This window comes from Bufo bufo, chromosome 1 (genome assembly GCF_905171765.1).
Source record: "Bufo bufo chromosome 1, aBufBuf1.1, whole genome shotgun sequence".
In the NCBI taxonomy this organism is placed as follows: domain Eukaryota; kingdom Metazoa; phylum Chordata; class Amphibia; order Anura; family Bufonidae; genus Bufo; species Bufo bufo.
This window is the reverse complement of record NC_053389.1, coordinates 53331916-53357807: the sequence shown is the minus strand read 5'-3', so window position 1 is coordinate 53357807 and position 25892 is coordinate 53331916. Positions and strand designations below refer to the sequence as shown.

The window sequence follows — 25892 nt, the reverse complement described above, 5'->3', positions numbered from 1 at the left end:
AAGTTTCTTGCACATGAGATGATGGAGGATTTTGAAACATGAAGTGGTGAAGGTTTTCAAAAAATCAAATGATAGAGGCTCCCAGCACATTACATGAGATCATGGAGCACTGGCACACAAGAGGATGGAGGCTTTTGGCACATGAAATTATGGAGACACCGACACATGGATGTAGAAGGCTCCTGATAAATGAGATGAGGCTTACAGCACATACTGTAAGATAGGGGTTGTAAGAACAAGAAAATAATCAAGGTTTCTGGCTGAGATACTAGAGGCTTCTGGCAAATAAACTGATGGAGACTCTTAACTCATCAGATAATGGAGTGGAGAGTTACAACACATGATATAATAAAGATTACTGCTACATGAGGTTAGGTAGGCTGTGGCACATGAGATGATGAAGACTCTCAATACATACGATGAAGGAGGTTTCTGGTTTACAAGACGGTTTAGTTTTCTTAATCTTAAGTACGAGATGATGCATATTTCTGGTATATTATATGACAGACATTTATAGCACGTAGAATGATGGAGGCCCATCTATTTGGCAGGCTGAGAACGCCTGAAAGACTCAGCATTCTCAGATGCATCCATGAAAGAATTATGCATACTTATTGAAATAAAAGAAAGGAATGATTGTAAATGGAGATGGGTATAAAATTCCCATCTATGCCCAGTAAAAGTGTAACCCTGTGATTGGTTTGCAACTGCCAATTTGGCACATGAGATGATTATGTAGGCTCTGGCATATGAGATGATGGAAATTTCTGGAATTTGAGATAACAGAGGTTTCTGTAATATAAAATAATGAAGGCCCCCAGCATATGAGATGAAGGCTACAAGCACATGAGATGGTGAGGTCTACGAGCACATGAGATGATGGAGGGTACTAGCACATGTGATGATTGGTTCAGGCACATGAGATGGTGAGGTATCCTATACATGAAATGATGGAAGTTTCTGGAATATGACATGATAGACATCTACACAGACAGGATGTAAATCCTGTGCCTCTTAAAAGTATTGGTCTTGGACGTGCAGGGACACATCTGCTGCACAATCCATACACTCTGACCGATTCTATTATTTTATGAGGATTTTTTGGTTGTTTCGTCTTGATTCCTGATTCCTCTCCTTACTTCCTTGTGAATCCAAACTATTGTCATCAAAGACCTCTTTCAAACTCATACAAAGTGTGTAAAGTAGGAATGGACCCTTCCATGAATCATCACATATTCAAAGTCATCTGTTTTTTAAAGACTTTTATGGCAGATCTTCATGGGCCTAACAGCTAACAGCTAATAAAATGTTATACCCCTATACTCTCAACTAATTTACGATTCTTCACTAGTTGCAAGATCTTCTCTTGTTGTCAGGGATCATTTCACTGTATAAATCTAGCAGTTGAAACCCCACTTTTACCTTGTCCTGAGGGCTTGTTCTAATGTAGCAGAGCAAAACACAACTAAACACGGCAGAAAAACAAATCTGCCCCAGTGATGTCTAATGTAGACAATCCTCTATGAGCTGAATAGCCTGGCATCCAGATAGGCACTGTACATATCCCATGTGATACATTGTAACTATGAGGACAGGAGAGAATTGTGCTGCTGCTTTGTTTTGCTTATAAAGATTTATGCATAGATTATATTTCTTTTTGCTTACATAGAATGAAAATACTGCACAGCGCTGAACAGTGATTGTCATCTCCCAGATCAGTCTACACTAATACAGACCATTAGCTGATGACCTCTTAGGTAAAGCACTGTAGTAAACCACTCACCCGTCAGGTACAGCACTGTAGTAAACCACTCACCTGTCTGGTATAGCTCTGTAGCAAACCACTCACCTGTCAGGTACAGCACTGTAGTAAACCACTCAGCTGTCAGGTACGGTGCTATAGTAAATCACTCATCTGTCAGGTACATTACTGTAGTAAACCACTCACCTGTCAGGTACAGCTCTGTAGTAAACCACTCACCTGTCAGGTATTGCCCTGTAGTAAACCACTCACCTGTCAGGTAAAGCTCTGTGGTAAACCACTCACCTGTCAGGTATAACTCTGTAGTAAGCCACTTACCTGTCAGGTATAGTTCTGTAGTAAACCACTAACCTGTCCGGTATAGCTCTGTTGCAAACCACTCACCTGTCAGGTATAACTCTGTAGTATACCACTCACCTGTCAGGTACAGCACTGTATTAAACCACTCACTTGTCAGGTACAGCACTGTAGTAAACCACTCACCTGTCCGGTATAGCTCTGTAGCAAACCACTCACCTGTCAGGTACAGCACTGTAGCAAACCACTCACCTGTCAGGTACAGCACTGTAGCAAACCATTCACCTGTCAGGTACAGCACTGTAGTAAACCACTCACCTGTCATGTACAGCACTGTAGTAAACCACTCACCTGTCCGGTATAGCTCTGTAGCAAACCACTCACCTGTCAGGTACAGCACTGTAGTAAACCACTCACCTGTCCAGAATAGCTCTGTAGCAAACCACTCACCTGTCAGGTATAGCTCTGTAGTAGACCACTTACCTCCCAGGTACAGCTCTGCGATAAACCACTCACCTGTCAGGTACAGCTCTGTAGTAAACCACTCACCTATCAGGTATAGCTCTGTAGTAAACCACTCACCTGTCAGGTATAGCACTGTAGTAAACCACTCAGCTGTCAGGTACAGTGCTGTAGTAAACCACTCAGCTGTCAGGTACGGTGCTATAGTAAATCACTCATCTGTCAGGTACATTACTGTAGTAAACCACTCACCTGTCAGGTACAGCTCTGTAGTAAACCACTCACCTGTCAGGTATTGCCCTGTAGTAAACCACTCACCTGTCAGGTAAAGCTCTGTGGTAAACCACTCACCTGTCCGGTATAGCTCTGTTGCAAACCACTCACCTGTCAGGTATAACTCTGTAGTAAACCACTCACCTGTCCGGTATAGCTCTGTAGTAAACCACTCACCTGTCAGGTACAGCACTGTAGTAAACCACTCACTTGTCAGGTACAGCACTGTAGTAAACCACTCACCTGTCAGGTACAGCACTGTAGTAAACCACTCACCTGTCCGGTATAGCTCTGTAGCAGACCACTCACCTGTCAGGTACAGCACTGTAGTAAACTACTCACCTGTCTGGTATAGCTCTGTAGCAAACCACTCACCTGTCAGGTATAACTCTGTAGTAAACCACTCACCTGTCCGGTACAGCTCTGTAGCAAACCACTCACCTGTCAGGTATAACTCTGTAGTAAACCACTCACCTGTCAGGTACAGCTCTGTAGCAAACCACTCACCTGTCAGGTACAGCACTGTAGTAAACCACTCACCTGTCAGGTACAGCACTGTAGTAAACTACTCACCTGTCAAGTATAGCTCTGTAGTAAACCACTTACCTGTCAGGTACAACTCTGTAGTAAACCACTCACCTGTCATGTACAGCACTGTAGTAAACACTTACTTGTCAGGTACAGCTCTTTAGTAAACCACTCACCTGTCAGGTATAGCTCTGTAGTAAACCACTTACCTGTCAGGTAGAGCTCTGTAGTAAACCACTCATCTGTTAGGTACAGCACTGTAGTAAACCACTCACCTGTCAGGTATAGCTCACCTGTCAGGTATAGCTCTGTAGTAAACCACTCACCTGTCAGTTATAGCTCTGTAGTAAACTACTCACCTGTCAAGTATAGCTCTGTAGTAAACCACTTACCTGTCAGGTACAACTCTGTAGTAAACCACTTACCTGTCACGTACAGCACTGTAGTAAACACTTACTTGTCAGGTACAGCTCTTTAGTAAACCACTCACCTGTCAGGTATAGCTCTGTAGTAAACCACTTACCTGTCAGGTAGAGCTCTGTAGTAAACCACTCATCTGTCAGGTACAGCTCCGTAGTAAACCACTCACCTGTCAGGTACAGCTCCGTAGTAAACCACTCAGCTGTCAGGTACAGCACTGTAGTAAACCACTCACCTGTCAGGTACAGTGCTGTAGTAAACCACTCACGTGTCAGGTTTGGTTCTGTAATAAACCATTTACCTGCCAGGAACAGTACTATGGTACTGACCCCTCCAATACTGACCCCTTGGTACCCAAATTGTGATGGTGACTCCTCCAATACTGACCCTTGTGGTACCTCACTAGTGACGGTGACCCGTTCCAATGCTGGCCCCCGTGGTACCTCACTAGTGACTGTGACCGAATCTGAGTATTTAATTTTAATACCCACCCTTTGTTTTCTATCACGGAGTCAGTCTTTTACCCAGATACACAGTCCAGTCCAAGCATTCTCATTTAATGTACCATTTTGTATGTGGCACAGTATGAAAGGCTTTGGCAGACATGGATTTGATAACATTCCCACCCCTCCCCATGTAATGAAAATGACCAGTAAGAGTGGTGATTAACCTTCCCGTACAGTCCACGCTGAGACCCAATGTTATCATATACACTCCGGTATCTGAGAGGTGAGAAAGTGTCCGCTCCGCTGCGCTGTGCGTCTGTTGGGGGGGTGCAGCAGATGTGAGATGGAGAAGGGGTTTCAGTACAATTGGCTGCTAGGATTTGACAGGCAGCCTGCCCCCTCCTCCTCCTTGCAGCCTGCCTATGTGTATGTGAGAAAATGGTTTTAAAGTGCTCTAGGATTTGCTGGCGCCTGTATCGCAGTGATCCTGTGAGCTTGTAAAGAGAGAGACGGCCAAAGATCCAGGCAGGAGTGCTCGCTTCCAATGGCACAGGCACCTCGGATTGCTTGCATGCTTTGTATCGGGCTTTCTGTGGTCTCCTATGTCTCTGCTGGTGGCAGTGAAGGTAAGAGTCAGTTTGCTCCAGTCTGACACTTTCATCGATTTACCTCTGCTACTATATTATTTTACATGATTTATTTTAGATTATTTTATTTTTATTTTTTATTGCATTTGGATGAAAAACTATTTACTGCCAATTTCATCTAATGAAATGCTACCGAAATCCTACAAAATATGCCAGGGGATAGCGGGGGGGGGGGGGGGGGGGGGGAGCTCTGCCATTCTAAAGTTGCAGCTGTCATTGATCCTAGGTTGCTTTGAAGGTGCATGAAATACTCTAAGGTCCTCCAGACAATGCTGGCTCGTTCTTCGCCTGGGGCGACAAGGTGGGATAGGTCCTTTGAAGTGTGGACAATGGCTGGTGAGCTGCCAAACTTGATATCTCTATCAGATGACTGACACTATCACAGCTGTGCCGAGTTACGCTCACGGTTCTCCATGTCTCTGTCCTCCTGCCACATCCAACTTATTTCGAGTCAGTCAGACGCTGCAGAGAAGCCCATGTCGGGCAGAAAATGTGAGACTGACGACGTCCGTGTTATCAAATCATATCCTTTTTATGGTGAAGTGGTGTCGACTCAGTCAAATCCACTACCCGCATAAAACATCATGCACCCAGGGGCGTATAAGATACTTAGAGCTGAAGATGACGTTCTTCTAAAAAAAAAAAAATAATCCATAGGAATGTGACTATTCACATGAAAAAATTGTTGAGGATCTTGATTTTGCAGGATTGAAGCCCAACAAGCGTTGGTTATGTTGGATTTAACTTACCTGATATTTCACTTCCCCAGAACATACTCAGCCACTTATCTCCTGATGGCAGTAAACATGCATGCTCAGCCAAATAGACTGCGCTTGTGTATGCCAGAAAATAAGCATTCTGCCCGCAGTTTTCTAAAATGTATGGCCAGCTGTCTATAGACTGTCAAGGAGAAACTGTACACTAAATTAAAATCACCAACATCCACTACCAGTCAACAATAGCAGTGACTGATCCCATCACCATGTCTGCCTCCAAACCATTGATGGTTGAACCTTATGCCTTGTGCAATGCATTTATACATTTCACCCATTCTCAGGACTCCCACATAAAGAATATAGCTATGTCTACCTTCCCCATAGCACCTTTCTTCCAGGTCTTCTCACAATCAGAGATTTTACCCAGATTCTTCCACTCATTTGATGATTCCTATTTCCCCCCCATACCCTTAGGATTCCTCTGTTTCCTCTACGGTTCTAGACTTCTCGAGATGCATATTTCCCCTCCAAACCAGCCTATTTCTTCTCCAAACCATCACTCCTCTTCAAACCCCTCTATTCCATCCAGATTCCCCGTTCCTCTACAGAGTTCTCTGTCCCCTCCAGGCAAATCTGTTACTCCAGATTCCTCCACCCCACCCAGGCTCCTCTGTAACCTACAAATTCTTCTGTCCCCTTCAGGTTCCTGCTACCTCCAGATTCCTCTGCCCCATCAAGGCTCCTCTTTTTCCTCTTCTATGTCATCTCAAGACCCCTCTGGTAGTAACTTACCTCCTATGGTAACAAAAAATCAGACATGTCCAATTCAAGAGGCCTGATCCTTCTTTTCCCCCAACATCTGCCATCTGGAGAGAGTAGGGACATCGCCATAGACATAAGGGTACGACCAGCAGGTTTGGCCCATTTATATCTAATGTATATGGCCACCTTATGGAAGGTTAGACTAGGTCAGGTGGAGTATAAAGGTGTAGATACTCGATTAATTTCACAGGACATCACAGTATCCACTGTGATCTATATGTGACCACCATGAGCCCACTCCTGTGAGCGCAGGTATATGTCACACAAAGTCGTATGTGTGTGCACATTTCAGTCAATTCAGTCATGTGATGTCCTTTGTGTAGAAGTTTTTGGTCATGTAATGCACAGAGTGTAGGTCTCCATCATATAATGTGTGTTTGCATGGAGGTCTCTGTTATGTGAAGTTTTGTGTGGAGGTCTTGTCATGTAATGTCCTGTGAGTGGATTTCTCAGTCCACTGTGTGGGGTTCTCAGTCATGTTAGTCCTGTTTATGGACGTCTTAGTCATATAATGTCATATTTCTGGAGGTATTGGTTATGTAATGTCCAATATGTAGAGGTCTCAGTCATGTAATGTCCATGTGTGGACGGCTCAGTCATGTAATGTCCTGTATGTTGAGGTCTCTGACATGTAATCTCTTCTTTGTTAATGTTGGTCATTTAATGTCTACTGTGTAGTTGTGTTGATCATGTAAGGCCCTATTTGTGTACTTTTTAATCATGTTAGGTCCTGTGTGTGGAGTTCGCAGTCATGTAAGGTCTTGTGTGTGAAGGTCAAAGTCATATAATGCCCTACATGTGGAAGTCTCAGTCACGTAATGTCTGTATGTAGCGGTCTTAATCATTTAAAATCCTACATGTGAAGGACTCAACCATTTAGGGGGAGATTTATCAAACTGGTGCAAAGTAGAACTGGCTTAGTTGCCCATAGCAACCAATCAGATTCCACCTTTCATATTCCAAAGAAGCTGTGAAAAATAAAAGGTGGAATCTGATTGGTTGCCATGGGCAACTAAGCCAGTTCTACTTTACACCAGTTTGATAAATCTCTCCCTTCATGTATGATGTGGCAGTCTGGATCCTGTAATTTCTTATCGGACAGGTAATGTTCAGTGTACAGCGGTCCCAGTCATGTAATATCCTATGTAGAGGTCGTGCATGTGGAGGTCTCAATTATGTAATGTCAGCTATGTAGAGGTCTCAGTCATGTAATGTATTATATAGATGTTTTGGTCATGAAATGTCCAACTCCTTTGTAAAGAGATATTGGTCATGAAATGTTCTGTATGTGGAGGTCACAGTCATGTCAGCTATGTGAAAATCTCGGAGGTCTTGATCATGTAATGTCCTATGTAGCAGTCTTGGTCAGGTAATGTCCAATGTGTAGAGGGCTTTAATCATGTAATGTTCTGCATGTGGAGGTCTTGGTCATGTCATGTCAGCTATGTAGAGGTCTGAGTCATGTGATATCCTATATGAATGTCTCTGTCTTGTAATGTCCTATGTACAGAGGTCTCAGTCATGTAATGTCCAGTGTGTGGAGGTCTCGGTCATGATATTTCCTGTGATATGAGGTCTAGGTCATGCCATGTATCTGCTCCTCTCGATTCCCGCTTCTCTCCTGTCATTTTGCTCTTCCTTTCTGCACTAGGCCTTTTTTAGAAGTGTCACCAAACCCTCTTTAAATCTGTCAAAATGAATGCCTGGCACCAACCTATGTCCAGGTCATGCGCTTCCCGATTTGCAGGCAGAATGTAACATGCCCCCGCATAGGGACAGGGGGGATGCCCTCTAATACCAGTATCCAAAATGATTTCTTCACGTAGAAAAAACTCAAGCGAACCACACACCACAATGATGATGATGAGGAGAATGATGATCAGGGGGAGGGAGAAGTGTATGATGAGGATGATGAGAAGGAGAGGAGAATGACGATGAAGATGAGGAAGAAGAGAATGATCAGGATCATGATAAGGAGGAGGAAGAGAATGATGAGGATGATGAGGAGGAGGAGGAGGAGAATGATGAGGATGATGATGAGGAAAACGATGAGGATGATAATGATGAGGAGACTGATGAGGATGATGATGAGGAGAATGATGAGGATGATGATGATGAAGTGAAAAATGAGGATGATGATAAAGAGGAGGAAGAGAATGATTATGATCATGACGAGAATGATGAGGATGATAATGAGGAGAATGATGATGATAATGATGAGGATGATGGTGAGAATGATGATGATGAAGATGATGATGAAAAGAATGATGAGTAGGATGATGATGAGGAGAATAATGAGGATGATCATGAGGATGATGATGAGGAGAAAGAGAATGATGAGCATGATGATGATCAGGAGGAGAATGATGAGGATCATGATGAGGATGATGTGGAGGATGGGGAGGATGGGGCGCTGGTCCTATTGAGGTACTTCATAATTACCCTCTATACACTGATCTACAGGATAAACTACCAATAGAGAGAAGGAGGGGGATGTGGGGAGAAGCCGCTGTATTTTATAATGCCTTGTCTCGTCACATTGCTGTGGATTGCATTGTACGGTATGACTGAGTTGGACATACATGTGTTACAGTATATATAAGCTGTTCAACATGCATGTGTTATGTATGGGGGTGTTAGGCTACTCTCACATCTGCGCTTTTCCTTTCCGGTATTGAGATCCGTTATAGGATCTCAATACCGGAAGAAAACGCTTCCGTTTTGCTCCCATTCATTGTCAATACATTCCATTTCGTTTGGTTGCGTTCCCATCCCGGACAGAAAAACGCTGCGTTTTAGAGTGCGTCATGGGATGCGGAGCAAGACGGATTCGGCGTGAAACAAAATGTGAGTCAATGGAGATGGATCCGTTTTCTCTGACACAAAAGTGCCAGATCCGTCATAGCTATTTTAGAGTTAATACAACCGGATCTGTTCATAACGAATTCAGGCGGTTGTATTATCATGACGGAAGATGTGAAAGTAGCCTTATACATACTTGTGCATACAAATGTACATACAGGTTGTACATACAAGTGTAAGGTATTGTATATGCATATTTTATACGTGAGGTGTTGTACACAGATGTGTGCAATGTGGTACATAAATGTGTGATATATCAGAGGTATTGTCCATTCATCTGTTATATGTGAGGTATTGTACATGCAAGTGCTACACGTGAGGTATTATACACACGTGTAATGCATTAGCTGATGTTCATACATGGAGATAAGTACATCTATGTGTTATATGCGCCTCATTGTTTTATAAGTGCAGACTTGTCCATATATGTGTGTGTAGGAGACATCCATGAGATGTACATCGAGTCTTGATGTGATTTTTTTTTCTACAATCCCTCTGGACACAAGGGTCTGGGGAAAGACAGACAAATCTGGAGGACAACATACAGAACTATACATTCTCCTACATTTCTTATTTGTCAGTCGCCTGCCCCATCTGGAGTATCACATGCTCAGTCCTAGCACAAGGCCTCTCGTGGTCTCCTTTTCCCTAAATGATTTGATGACAATTGATTGACTGCTGACTGTATCTAAGAGTAAACCATCAAATATACATTACAGAAAACTTGGCCAAAGATTTCACATTTATGGGGGTCTCCCAACTTTTGGGCCTGATGGCTCATGTCAGGGGAGAAAGGATGCACAAATCTTTGTCATGGCCCTCACAGGTGGAAAGAAGGGTCTGGAGGGACAAAGGGGATTGGAGGAGAGAGAAGAGTTGGGATGAGGACAGAGAGTTTTGGAGGAGGACAGAAGAGTGTGGAGGGACAGAGAAGTCTGGAGAAGGACAGAGGGGTATGAAGGCGGACAGAGTCTGGAGGAGGACATGGAAGTCTGGAGGGGTAAGGGGTCTAGAGGAGGAGACAGAGGAATCTGGAAGAATAAAGGAGTCTTGAGGAGGACACAGGGATCTGAGGCTAGACAGAAGAAGTCTGGAGGAGGACCGAGGAGTCTGGAGGAGGAATGAGGAGTCTAGGGGGGACAGAGGAGTCTAGAGGACCACAGATGGGTCTGGAGGAGATAGTGGAGCCTGGAGGACACCAAAAGCGTCTGGACAGGTACAAGAGGATCTGTAGGAGACAGGGGGTTCTGTTGGAGGGGACAGGGATGTTTAGTTTATTGAGAACACAGTATTCTGGAGATGAATAGAGAAGCCTGGAAAAGGACAGAGGGGTCTGGTGGGGGTCACGGGGTGGGATTAGAAGGTTACGTTTGAGGGCATCAGGGCCACATGTATTTATGAATTAGAAGTTTCCGCTCAGCAGGGATTCTTATCGCTGGGCTTGGCTCAAGATGTTGTCATGGTTGTTGACAGGATATCAAGTCTCCTTGTGAACATCTTTAGGGGGCACTTACATGACCGTATTTTCAGCCCACATTCTATCTGCATTTTTTGCGGATTGCATGCAGACCCATTTATTACTACGGGTACACAAAAAATGCGGACAGCACACCGTTTGCTGTCCACATCCATATGTCTGTGCCACGGCCCCACAATAATGTCCTATTCTTCTCAGCAAAACAGCATTTCCAATAAAGGCCGAAAAGCGCACAAACGGAATCCTCAATTTGCAGATCGCAAAAGGCATACAGTCGTGTGAAGGTTCCTTACATTGTGATGGGCTAGGGAATGTGCCACCAAACATGGAGATCATGTATGGAGGACTGTGTAACGTACGGAGCGCCTGTGTATAATGCAGAGCAGAGCAAGAGCAGTACAAAAGAGATGACCACAATAATACTGTGTATAAGATGCAGCAGAGCTGGAGCAGTGTAGAGGAAATGACTTAAGTGGTAGGCTGATGATGACCACAGTAATACATAGAATATTGTGTACAGTTCTGAGCACCTGTGTATAAGACATAGCAGAGCTTCAATGGTAGAGAGGAGATGACTTTAGCAATACATGGGATAATGTGTGCACTGCAGGTCATTGTACATAAGATACAGCAGAGCTGGAGCAGTGTAGAGGAGACAACATTACGAATACATATAATTATGTATAGTATTGAACAACATTAAAAATAAGACATAGCAGTGCCAGAGCCGTAAATGGTTATGGTTACATTATCTATACAATGAAGCTTATGCTCCAGTCATATCTAGGATTAGGGTTACACTATACAATATGGGTTAGGGTTAGTGCCTGTGTATAAGACACAACTAAGCTGCAGCGGCATATAGGAGACTACCGCAGTAATACATTACGTAAACACCTGTACATAAGACATAGGAGAGCTGGAGCGCAGGGAGATGAATTTTATCAATATATAGGATGCTGTGTACAGTACTGATCACTTGTGATACTATATAGCAGAGCTGGAGCAGTGTAGCGGAGACAACCACAGTACTACATGGGGTATTGTGTATAATACTGAGCACCTGTGTGTAAAATATAGCAGAGCTGGAGCGGTGTACAGCAGACGACTTCAGTAATACATAGAATATTATATACAGAAAAGTACTGAGCACATGTGCATAAGACATAGCAGCGCTGGAGTGGTGTAGCAGAGATGACTTTAGTAATACATAGAATATTATATATAGGACTACTCACCTGTACATAAGACATAGCAGAGCTGGAGTGATGTAGAAGACACAACTTTGGTAATACATAGAATATTATATATAGTACTGAGCACCTATGTATAAGACATAGCAGAGCTGGAGTGGTGTAGCGGAGATGACTTTAGTATTACATAGAATATTATATATAATACTGAGCACCTGTATATAAGACATAGCAGAGCTGGAGTGGTGTAGCGGAAATGACTTTAGTAATACATCGAAGATTATATATAGGACTGAGCACCTGTGTGTAAGACATAGCAGGCTGGAGCGGTGTAGAGGAGACGACTTAGTAATACATAGAATATTATGTACAGTACTGAGCACCTGTCTATAAGACATAGCAGAGCTGGAGTGGTGTAAAGGAGGCGACTTAGTAATACATAGAATATTATATATAGTACTGAGCACCTATATATAAGACATAGCAGACCTGGAGTGGTGTAGAGTTTACAACTTAGTAATACATAGAATATTATGTACAGTACTGAGCACCTGAGTATAATTCATAGCATAGCTGGAGATGTAAAGCAGAGATGACTTAGTAATACATAGAATATTATGTATAGTACTGAGCACCTGTGTATAACACATAGCAGAGCTAGAGTGGTGTAGAGGAGACGACTTCAGTAATACATAGAATATCATATATAGTACTGAGCACTTCTGTATAAGACATAGCAGATCTGGAGCGGTGTAGAGGAGATGACTTAGTAATACATAGAATATTATGTATAGTACTGAGCACCTGAGTATAAGACATAGCAGAGCTGGAGAGGTAAAGAAGAGATGACTTAGTAATACATAGAATATTATGTATAGTACTGAGCACCTCTGAATAAGACATAGCAGAGCTGGAGCGGTGTAGAGGAGACAATCACACTAATAAATGGAATATTGTGTACAGTACTGAGCACGTCTATATAAGACTGGAGTGGTGTACAGTTAGGTTTACACATATAATTAAGGTTGGGGTCTGGTCGCCGTTGGGGTTAACACCCGGATTAGGCCCTGACTGGGGTTATACAATAAGTGATATATTGTCATGTTTAAAGGGACTGTCACCTCCCTGTGCGTCCTCTGGAGCAGCACTGCATGAATATTACGTGTAATTGCCAAAAGACATTGAGAGGACTCCTGCGCTCCTCTACATCATGTGAACGCGGCCCAGGAGTCCTCTTAATGTGCAGTCCCTGCTGAGCCTCATAGCCCTCCAGGATGGTGACAGACTGCCACTGACCTCACACCGGGGACACCACTGCTGCCTCTATATGTCATCACCAGACTATGATGCTTCTCTGTGGTTACTTTAGGGTTAATGCTAACCCCCAATAGAACCATAGTACTATAGGACGCCAGTAGGAAAGTGTCATAAGGGTTGTAAATGTTCCGGGTCTTGGGCTTGTGACATTTTAAGAATGGTTAGCATGAGCATGGACACTTCCTGTGATCAGCACTCTCTTCCTGTAATACTCTGCGCTGCTGGGGTCCCTCTTTATGATGGCCACCCCATGATCTCTTTCACCTAGCCCTTTTGCTGTACATGGGAGATAAATGTTTCCCTGCTATAAAAGTTCCCATTGTATCTGCCCTTTGTAACATAACAAAAACAAATACAGGTGCACTCTGCGGTCTAACTAACCCTCGTACTGGTGTAAAATTGAGAATTAGCCAACATATCCTGCTTGGAGGACATTATATAGATGCACCACTGCATATGGGGTTGAGTACTTATTGCTTTTTAACACCACGCCAATTTGTAGTTTGTATCTGCCCTTTGTTGTCGAGGTATCCGTAGTGTGACTGCTCTTACTGGAGAGAACCCTTTCCTATATCTTTTCCTGCACATGCCATCCCCTGGCTCGCTGTCCAGATGCTGAAATTAATAAATCCCGTGCTGTCTGCAGTCTTCACCTTCCTGCTACTGACTGAAGCTACCTGGAAGGTAGTGGGTGAGGGGAGTATTATAGGGGGCAATGGTTGTGGAAGGGGAGCAGTCTGTGAGAGGGAAATGGGGAACCTTGGTAGTCAGTGAGAGGGGGAATGGGCGCCGCTGCTCTCTTCTAGTCTCAGCCTTCCTGCTACAGCGACAACCCTGAAAGAGGTGAGTAACCCACCCAGACAATACGTATGTATGGTTAACACACATTCTTATCGAGAATGGAGCCCCGAAAGTGGTGGAAGGCGCACGGTGCATGGACAGCCGCACTCCATTCATTTCTATTGGGCCACCGAAAATAGCTGAGCGCTGGCTTGGCAATTTCCGTTGGGCCCATAAAAGTTAATGGAAGTGGTGGTCGGTCATGTACAGTTCGCTCCCATTCACTTCTAAGGAGAGAGCGCTTGGTGGTGGCCGGACCAGAGTCCTCCAGCCACCATTTTGCCAAGATCCATTCTGGATATAGGTGCGTGTCCTATTGGTGGGACCCGCACCTATCAGACAATGGGGGCATATCTTAGTGATATGCCCCCATGTATCAGATGAGACAACCTATTTGACTGTTTTGCTGCCCTAGACCACCAAGGATGAAGACATGAACCCTTTCTCTGCCCTAGTCTATCAGAGATACTGACATGAATAGCTTCGCTGCTCTGGGACAGCAGGGTTACAGACGTAAACTCTTTATCTGCATTAGACTTAGGGGTGTTGCCATAAACCCATAACTACCCAAGCTGATTATGGCAAATTGTATGGCGCTAAGGGATTGTCCATTTTAGAAGAAACATCGCCCAGGTCCATAACTTGACCCCCACTAGCTACAAAGGCTTAAAGGGAACATTTTTTCTTACCCCATGTCTGTATGGAGCTCACTGTGTGCACAGGGGCGGTCATAATGGAAAAGGAAATGGTCTTCTACTCTTCTCCAAACAAGTATCAAAAGGGTGGAAGCAACAATTGTGTGACGTCTGTGTCTGCTGAAGCCTGCCCTGGAAATAAAGGGGTCAAACTCTATAAAACAGCCCCAGGACACTTTGCATTCCACTTCTCCGGGCATCAGCCAAACACAGATTCATCCACCAGACCATATTGTGAGTGATGACTCCCTACCATAGAACTCGTTTCCTCTGCTCCACTGATGATGTGCTTCACACCACTTCAGCAGACGCTTAGCATTGTGCATGATGATCTCAGGCTTGTGTGAAGCTGCTCCACAACGGAAGCTCATTTCTCAAAGCTACTGACACATGACAGTTCTGCCGTGAGCGATGCAATGGAGGATAGATGGTTTTTACCCTTTAAGGAGGATATTAGTGTTATTGCGTCCGTTGGGTCCGTTGGGTTTCTACTATGGTGTCCATGATTTTTCAGGGCCAAATAGCGATGGAGGTTCCTAAAAGAACCTTAAGTGCTGATGTAAACTAAGCCCTACTCCTAGACACTTGAACTATAATAGCACTTAGTGGGGCAGATCTAGTGGATATTTTAGCCACAGGCTTCACTGCTGTCTATGAGAAGAATTTCTCTGACTAAGAACCTCAGTAGTATTCTTCTCCTCAGGGTTAATGTGCTGGTATATACAGATATATCTCTATATGCCTATACGTTATTGGTTAAAGGGCATCTGTCAGCAGTTTTGTACCTATGAAACTGGTTGACCTGTTGCATGTGCGCTTGGCAGCTGAAGACATCTGTGTTGGTCCAATGTTCATATGTGCCCGCATTGCTGAGAAAAAAGAGGTTTGAATATATGCAAATGAGCCTATAGGAGCAACAGGGGCGTTGCTGTTACTCCCAGAGGCTCTGCTCTCTCTGCAACTGCTGCACCCTATGCAGGAGAAGTAAGGGCCAGGTGGGATCACATTTACACTGCCTGGTCCTGTATAGTGTTGGGTGCGAATATTCAAACAGCGAATATTAATCGCAAATATCGGCACTTCAAGAATTCGTGAATATTTAGAATATAGTGATGTATATTCGTCATCTCGAATATTCTAGATTTTTTTTTCATCAGTAACCTCCCTTCCTGCTTGGTGGCCAATGAGAAGGCTGCAATGCCTTTGTCTGAGCTTAGCAACATCCCTAGCAACCAATAGGAAAGTTGCCCACCCCTTACTATATAAGAACCTCCCCAGCAGCCCTTGTATGCAGTCTTTTGCAGTTCTGAGAGAGACAACAGTGACATTGCTGTGCTCTGCGCTTTCCTGTGTCATTACATTAGATAGTTAGATAGTTAGTTTTATATACGGTATATAATACAGATAGTTAGTGGGAGATAGTCGGTGGAGGTTAGATAGTGATATAGTGTTGCTGATAGGTTCTGCTGTCCATACATACATACATACATACATACATACATACATAGTGCTGTGATGTCACACGTTCACAACAATACGTAATGCACCAATCACTAATATGTAGTCAGACCTGTTAAAATGTAAAGTTGCACGTATTGCGCCAAAATATTCGCAATCGCGAATATATTTGAGCACTCTATATGCATATAAAGCTATTGTAATGTTCTGCCGTGCCAACCATTTTCTCCAGTTTTAGGAAACTTTTAGCAGCTTGAAAAATGTAGCTATCGTGACCAGTGAGGAGTGGCAGGGGCAATATTCGAATTTGCGATATTTCGCGAATATTTGGGTAAATATTTGTCATGTATTCCAGAATTCGTGATCTCGTCATTATTTTCTTGATTGCGAAAATCGCCATTCAGAAAATTCGCAATAAAAATTTGCGATATGAAAATTTGCGATCAACACTACTCCTAAAGTCAAAGACATTGCAGCCTTCTCATTGGCCCACAAGCAAGAAGCAGTGAGGGATCATGGGTACTGCTGAAAAAAAATCTATAATATTCACGATTACGAAGATATAGCACTATATTCTATATATTTGCGAATTCTCGAAGTGCCAATATTCGCGATAAAAATTTGCGATTAGAATATTCACGATTAACACTAATAGTGAACCACGCTTGTATTTCGCGCGTATTACGCGAATATTACATTGCCGATTTTTCGCGATCAAGAAAATAATCTCGAATTCGCGAACATATGACGAATATTCAACCAAATATTTGCGAAATATCACGAATTCGAATATTGCCTCTGTCGCTCATCATTAGTCCTGTTAATCAAAGTGCCAAGAGCGTGGCAGTTGCAAAGTAGAGCCTCTAGGTGTAAGGGGAACACCCCTGTTGCTCGTAGGGGCTCATTTGCATATATTAAAACAGTACAAAACTACATAGGTACAAAACTGCTGACAGATGCGCTTTAAAAAAAGGATGAAGAATAAAAGTTACATTTTATTTCTGTAAAGTTGCTAAAAAGTTCCATCCTTACCTTTGCTCAAATTTGGTTAATCTTTTACGAAACAAATTCAAGACAACATCACAACATCATAGTAACATAGTGACATAGTATATAAGGCCGAAAAAATACATTTGTCCATAGAGTTCGGCCTGTTATCCTGCAAGTTGATTCAGAGGAAGGTAAAAAAATAAAAACTGTGAGGTAGAAGCCAATTTTCCCTTAAGGGGAAAAAAATTCCTTCCCAACTCCAATCAGGCAATCAGAATAACTCCCTGGATCAACGACCCCTCTCTAGTAGCTATAGCCTGTAATATTATTACGCTCCAGAAATACATCCAGGCCCCTCTTGAATTCCTTTATTGTACTCACCATCAACACCTCCTCAGGAAGAGAGTTCCATAGTCTCACTGCTCTTACTGTAAAGAACCTTCTATGTTTGTGTAGAAGCCTTCTTTCCTCCAGACGCACAGGATGTCCCCTCATCACAGTCACAGTCCTGGGGGTAAATAGATGATGGGATAGATCTCTGTACTGACCCCTATTATATTTATACATAGTTATTAGATCTCCCTTGAGTCATCTTTTTTCTAAAGTGAATAACCCTAATGCTGATAATCTTTCAGATTACTGTAGTCCCCCCATTCCAGTTATTACTTTAGTTGCCCTCTTCTGTACCCTCTCCAGCTCTGCTATGTCTGCCTTGTTCACAGGAGCCCAGAACTGTACACAGTCCTCCATGTGTGGTCTGACTAGTGATTTGTAAAGTGGTAGGACTATGTTCTCATCATGGGCATCTATGCCCCTTTTGATGCAACCCATTATCTTTTTGGCCTTGGCAGCAGCTGCCTGACACTGGTTTTTACAGCTTAGTTTGCTGTTCACTAAAATTCCTAGGTCCTTTTCCATGTCAGTGATACCCAGTGTTTTACCATTTAGTATGTCTGGGTGACTTGCATTATTCCTTCCCATGTGCATAACCTTACATTTGTCAGTGTTAAACCTCATCTGCCACATAACTGCCCAAGCCTCTAATCTATCCAGATTAATCTGTAGCAGTATACTGTCCTCTTCCGTGTCAATTACTTTACACAGTTATGTGTCATCTACAAAAATGTATATTTTATTGTGCAAGCCTTCTACAAGATCATTAATAAATATATAGAAGAGAATAGGGCCCAATACTGACCCCTGAGGTACCCCACTAGTGACAGTGACCCAATCTGAGTGTGTACCGTTAATAACCACCCTCTGTTTTCTATCACTGAGCCAGTTACTTACCCACATACAGACATTTTCTCCCAGTCCGAGCATTCTTATTTTATATACTAACCTTTTATGTGGTACAGTGTCAAATGCTTTGGAGAAGTCCAGATATACGACATCCATTGATTCAACGCTGTCAAGTCTAGAACTTACCTCCTCATAGAAACTGATTAAATTAGTTTGACATGACCGAACCCTCATGAAGCCATGCTGATATGGTGTTAGTTGCTTATTTTCATTGACATACTCCAAGATAGCATCTCCTAGAAAACCTTCAAACAGTTTACCCACGACAAATGTTAAACTTACCGGCCTATAGTTTCCGGGCTCTGTTTTTGGACCCTTTTTGAATATTGGCACTTTGCTATGCGGAATGTGGAACACTCCCTGTCAGTATAGAGTCCTTAAATATCAGAGGGTCTGGCTATGGCATTACTTAATTCTCCTAGGATACGGGGGTGTATGCCATCTGGTCCTGGCGATTTGTCTATTTTAATCTTTTTAAGACACTGCTTCACTTTTTCCTGGGTCAGATAGGGCACTTTTAATGGGGAATTAACTTTTTTATTCTGCATTTCATCTGACAGTTTAATTTCTTCAGTGAATACAGTGGAGAAAAAAATATTTAATAGCTTTGCTTTCTCCTCATCGCTCTCTGCAACTCCCCCCTCATTACTCTGTAGAGTGCCGACACCTTTAGATTTATACTTTTTACCATTTATATAATTGAAGAACATTTTAGGGTTAGTTTTGCTCTCTTTGGAAATTAATCTCTCGGTCTCTAGTTTGGCTGCTTTTATTTGGTTTTTACATTTTTTTCTTTATAGTTTCTCAGTGCTTTCTCTCTCCCCTCCTGTTTTAGTGATTTAAATGCTTTCTTTTTGTCATTTATTGCCTTCTTTACAGTTCTATTTTTACACATTGGTTTCTTCTTGTTCCTTAACCTTTTATTCCCATAAGGTATGTACCTCTCACAATTAGGTTTTAGGATGCTTTTAAAAATATTCCATTTTGTGGCTGTATTTTTATTTTTGAGGACTTTGTCCCAGTTAGTTAGGCCTATGGCCTCTCTTAGTTGGCTAAATTTAGCTTTTTTGAAGTTTGGTATTTTTATTCCTCCCTGAAGAACACTCTTTTGAATGATAATTGGAAGGTTATTACTTTATAGTCACTATTTCCCAGGTGTCCCCCAACCTGCACATCGGTTGTTCTGTCAGGTCCAGTATTGCCGTCCCTCTAGTCGGGTCCTGAACCAGTTGGGAAAGGTAATTGTCTTTGGTTATTGCCAAGAACCTGTTTCCTTTATGAGATGTACAGCTTTCAGTTTCCCAGTCTATATCTGGGTACTTGAAGTCCCCCATAATAACCACCTTATTATGATTTACCGCCTCGTCTATCTCGTTTAGTAGAAGATTTTCTATGAACTCTGGTATATTAGGTGGTTTATAATAAACTCCTATTAATAATTTATTATTGTTTGTGCCTCCATGTATTTCTACCCACAGTGACTCCACATGTTCATGTCTCTCACTTATATCTTCCCGGAGTGTGGGCTTTAGACAGGACTTTACATAAAGGCATACCCCTCCCCCTCTCCGGTTTTGGTGATCCTTTCTAAACAGACTGTAACCTTGTACATTGACTGCCCAGTCATAGTTATCATCTAGCCATGTCTCAGTTATTCCCACTATCTCATAGCTATCATCCAGCCATGTCTCAGGTATTCCCACTATGTCAGTGTCCTCCTCACACATCACTAATTCCAGTTCACCAGTTTTATTAGTCAGACTTCTGGCATTAGTATACATACATTTAAGAGGTTTATGTATATTTTTTACCCTACAATTTCCTTCTGAACTGTTCTAGTCCCTCCTCCCATTCCTCACCCAGTTTCATTACCTCACCCCAGGTCTCTATCTGCACTATCTTCCCATCCTATAATGTAGTTACCCTCCCCCCCAGTCCCTAGTTTAAACACTCCTCCAACCTTCTAGCCATCTTCTCTCCCAACACAGCTGCCCCTTCCCCATTGAGGTGCAGCCCATTCCTACGATAGAGTCTGTAGCCGATAGAGAAGTCGGCCCAGTTCTCCAGGAACCCAAACCCCTCCTTCCTACACCAGTTCTTGAGCCATTTGTTAACCTCCCTAATCTCCCGCTGCCTTTCTTGTGTTGCTCGTGGTATCGGTAGTATTTCATAAAATACTACCTTTGAGGTCCTTGCCCTAAGTTTTTGACCTAATCCCTAAAATAATTTTTAAGGACGCTCCACCTACCTCTAACTTTGTCATTGGTTCCGATATGGACCATGACCACTGGATCTTCTCCAGCCCCTACCAGTAATCTGTCAAACTGATCCGCAATGTGTCGAACTCGAGCGCCAGGAAGACAACACACCGTTCGGCGATCTTTGTGACAGATCGCCCTATCTGTACCCCTAATAATTGAGTCTCCCACTACAGCACCTGTCTGGCCTGCCCTGTTCTCCTGGTCCCCTGCTTACTGGAGCTGACATTCCCCTGACTGGCAGAGGAAGTGTCCGGCTGCAGCAGTGCTCTCCCTAAACTAAAAACCATTGCCAACCTGCAACTTACATTGCAACCACTGGGAAGCCCACACATATACAGTCCATACTGTATATAACATCTTGTGACAGAGTATTGCAAAACAAGGATTTTCTTTTCAAGGGGTTATGCTATGATCAATGTAAAACATAAAAATCAGACACCCTATAGTACATGACAATATCTTTCTAGCAAAGCAAGAACCTGCCCTGTAGCTCACTTGGGTCCAGAGATCTCCACATTCACTGCTATGCTTGCTCTGCCAGATAATCTTTAGCCTGGCATGTCCTTTCTGCTGCTGCTGCTCTCTTCCTGAGCACGTTCAACCAGCTCAGTGAGATAGACAAAAAATAAGGAAAATAACAAACAGCAGGTGGCGCTATGCAGATACGGTTTTTGAATAACTCAGTGTCTATAATACATTTTTAATTACATGCAATTACAAAAGTTTTAAGATCCAGGTGCTGGTTTGTAGAATATGTTTCGTGAGACAACCCCTTTAAGTAGGGCATCTTGTCACACACATGTATTTAGCCAAGAGGATTGGTAAGTTGGGACACATCTGTACAGTACAGATTTGATATTATTTATAACTGGTATTTTAAAAAAAAGTAAAAAAAATAATTTTCTCCTGCATTTAACCCATCGTATAATCAGAGCGACCCTTCTTGTGTGGATTACCAGAACATGGTGAGATAGTAGAATCACATATACTACTTATATGACTAGGGCTGCGTAAGGTCCCATCCATCTGCTCAGAACCATCACTGTTGCTTCCCCCTTTCTCACAACACAAGTGAGTGTCTTATACATCCCCCTTATTATTTCAAAGTGTTTTATATCAACTACTCATTTAGACTTTAGGCTAGTCCTAAGGGCGTTATCCTGACAGTTCCCTGGTTTTCCCCCTTCAACCCCTGTACAGAAATCTGGCCTTCGATGCAGGGGAGCCACCAGGCTGCTACCTCTTGAAGTTTTCCCAGTGTAGTTGGCATCTGACCTACAGATATAGAGACACCGGTGTGAATCACTGAATGATCATGTAACACTCCTCGTAGTGAGGAAAGTTTAAGGTCAGGGCAGGCAAGAGAGAATCAGAGTCAGTAAACAGGCAGAGCTATGGTACACAGGCAGACAAACAGAATAGCACAACTTCACTGGTAAACTAGCAAGCTAGTAACCTGGAGCTCAGGCACAATGTTCCTAGGGGATGGTGCCCTAAATATCCGGCAGTGACCAGTGATACTATAGGGACAACTAAAGGCTTTCACACGCTGGCCCTTTAAGAACCAGGGAGTGTGCGCTTAGAGCAGGAAGACCTGGCAGAAGAACTCAGGCCGTGGCCTGCAGCAGAGGTCTTCTTGGTACAGATGCTCGCTGTGAGCACTGCACGTTTCCAAGTCACCTCAGTGTAGGTGGAATCAATTTCCATAATCCTTGCTGACATCATATATGAACCCGGTGTGAACTCGGTCACTGGGAGGGAAAGTTTTGCATTTATATTCTGCATTATTCCTGGAACACGGGCCGATAAGGGTTTAATTATCAATGTGAAGGGAATTGTTCCAAAGGAATCAGAGCCGGCCAAGAAATCTCTTGGGAACCCTTTGAAGTTTTAATCGTGAGCAATTGTAGCCGGAGGGGACAGTTCCTACATCATTGACCGTCGAGCTGACGGCTATGAAGATGTTATAATTAAACATACGTGAGCTTGGACTACGTCCTTCCTTAACCCTTCTAACAGACCCATCGAGCAAATGCCCCAAATGCCCATGAGCGGGCAGACCAGATGGATAGATAGATGGATAGCCAGATAATAGAGAGCTATGGAATAGATGTGAGAGAGAGCAAGAAAGACAGAGAGGTAGGGGGGAGATAAAAGGATGGATAGAAATGAGACAGAAAGATACAGTAGATATGAGACAGATAGATAGATAGATAGATAGATAGATAGATAGATAGATAGATAGATAGACAGATCTTCTGCTGACAGATCTTGATACCTCTCACTATCAGTAAGGCCAGGTTAACATCTGCTTTGCGAACTTTGGCATTCTGATCCGGTAGATCTGTTGCCTTTTGGCCAGACAAAACATACTACGTGCAGCATATATGCCGGAAAGCGACCAGATCCGGCGGTGCGCGATTACAGTGAACCCTGGTAGTCTCTTCCTCCACTGGAACAGACTGCTGGAGTTCACAACGCAGATGTGAATGCGGCCTAAATGTTTTGTCCTCTGTTGTTGACAGATCCTGTTGTTTATCTGTCAGTGAATATTTTCTCCTCTGTAGGTGACAGGTCTTTTCTGCTGACAGATCCTGATACCTCTCATTGTCAGAAAGTGTTTTGTCCTCTGCAGGTGATGGTATCAGAGATCCTGATACATCTCTCTGTCAGTATGTGTTTGTCCTCTGTAGATGACAGGTCTTATGCTGACTGATCTGGATACAGCTCACTATCAATATATGTATTGTCCTTTGTAGGTGGTGGGTCTTCTGTCGATAGATCCTGATACCTTTCACTGTCAGTAAATGTTTTACCCCAGTAGGTATCAGGTCTTCTGCTGACAGATCCTGATACCACTCACTGTCAGTAAATGTTTTGTCTTCTGTAGGTGATGGGTCTTCACTCTTCTGTTGACAGATCTTGATATCTCTCACTGTCAGTAAATGTTTTGTCCTGTGCAGGTGATGGGTCTTCTGTTGACAGATCTGATACCTCTCACTGTCAGTTAATGTTTTGTCCTTTAGGTGATGGGTCTTCTGTTGATAGATACTGATACCTTTGAAGGTCAGTACATGTTTTATCCTCTGTAGGTGATGGGTCTTCTGCTGATAGATCCTGATACCTCTCGTTGTCAGTAAAAGTTTTTTTCCCTCTGTAGGTGATGAGTCTTCATACCTCTCACTGTCAGTAAATGTTTTGTCCTTTAGGGGATGGGTCTTCTGCTGACAGATCCTGATACCTCTCATAGTCAGTAAATGTTTTGTCCTCTGTAAGTGATGGGTCTACTGCTGATAGATCCTGATACCTCTCAACGTCAGTACACGGTTTGGCCTCTGTAGGTGATGGGTCTTCTGCTGACAGATCCTGCTGCTTCTAACAGTGAGTATTTATTTCCTCTGTTGGTGACAGGTCTTCTGCTGACAGATCCTAATACCTCTTAATATCAGTAAATATTTTGTCCTCCCCTGACAATTCTTGATACCACTCGCTATTAGTAAATACTTTGTCATCTGTAGGTGACAGTTCTTCTGCTGACAGATCCTGTTGCTTCTTCCTGTCAGTAAATGTTTTGTCCTCTGTGGCATTGTTTGGCTGATGCATGGACAGTAATGTCACCTTTTCTTTCTTTCCAGTGAATTTATTAGACACAACGACGATTCCTGGGGACTGGGGCTGGCTGACCTACCCCGCTCATGGGGTAAGTACCTTGATACTACTGACCATCACATTCTGCATCTGTCTGTGGAGCCTTCCTGTTTCATACTCTGATGTTACAATGGAGCGGTATCTCGGTGTCATGTGCAGCCGACTGGCGTACGTCTTGTAATGGACAAGGATTCTGAGAGCTCCGGTGGAATTGCTCATAACACTTCAGGTGTAATTGGCTGTAAAATAAGAGTGGAGTTTGTGTGAGGAGAGTAATTGTGGTGTCTGTGTGCAGCCTGCGGGAGGGAGAGGGGGTCACTGAGTATAGGCCTGACCCCTTCATCCTCCTCCTGGGAGACCCTAGTCTAAACAATCGCTGACTCCAGAGCTATTTAAAAAGATATCACAAACAAGTGACAGCAAGGAGACCTCTCATCTTGCAGCCACATGAGTTGGTGACCTTGCAGGACACAGCAGGAAGCATGCTAAATGGCACAGGGAATCTCTCCAGTGAAAGTTTCTTATATGTCAGATCTGATAAATGCACAATTATTTTTAGGGTTGTCACCGGGTGATAGGACCATATATATGTGTCTAGTGATGGTGCTCTAGGATATACTGTGCTGAAAGATGGACACTGGTACCGTGTGTATGACATAGGGCTAGTTATCTATCACCTCTTCCCATTATCCAGTTCATCTAGTCTCGCATCTCCAGCAATACTAGAAGCCCTCCAGTCTATTCAGTGATCTTCATTACTGGTGTGAAAGGGTTAAAGAGGTTTTATGATAGTAGAGGTGATTGGCGGGGGTGTCAGGATTCAGAAGGCCATCAATCAGCTATTGATGGCCTATCCTGAGGATAGGTAATTCATTTTGTACTCCTAGAAAACCCCTGTTCTGTCTATATGATATGTGAGGTCTTCAAGTCCATTTAATGGAATAGCAAATCTTTCTGACCATGGGTAGCCCTTACCGCTATGCCCTGGTGACTTTTTTTAGAAGTGGCGAGACCACCGGAAAATTGAAAAAAATTGCACTTTTTTGTGCAAATATTAGCTTTTTTAACATCATAAAATTGCCCCCAAATGAAATGACAAATTCCTTCCCAAATTTTCATGAAGTCCCAAATCAACGAGAGGAAAATGCAAGTTGGATACTGAGCCCTAAAGTAGGAGACTGAAGCCACAAACTAGGGAGGTATGGTTGGTAAGAGTCAGTTATGACTAAGGACTAAGTGTCTGAAACGCGTCAACTGGTGTTGGAGTGTGAGGTATGATCCACATGCTGTAATTTTGCTACCATGAAAAAAGAGACAAGCGACACAACAATTACTTTGCAGTGCTGGAACTTCATTTATTATTGTTTTGCTACCAAAGGACTCTTTTACCTGTTCCGTGCACCAGGGGCTGATTGAATCTACCAAAGGTAAGCTGGAATTTTACTATGGACGGTTGGTAAGAGCCTGCTTAGAAGG

At 43.1% G+C, this 25892-nt stretch overlaps 1 protein-coding gene across 1 annotated transcript in view; it reads left to right on the top strand.

The window, feature by feature from the left end:
* The first annotated feature begins 4709 nt into the window (after window positions 1-4709).
* Window positions 4710-25892, top strand: part of EPHA8 (EPH receptor A8) — a 98917-nt gene continuing 77734 nt past the window's right edge. Inside the window, exons 1-2 of the mRNA XM_040415534.1 lie at window positions 4710-4814; window positions 24404-24468. Coding sequence (XP_040271468.1) covers window positions 4733-4814; window positions 24404-24468 — 147 coding nt within the window. The 5' untranslated portion in view covers window positions 4710-4732. The remainder of the gene's footprint in view (window positions 4815-24403; window positions 24469-25892) is intronic.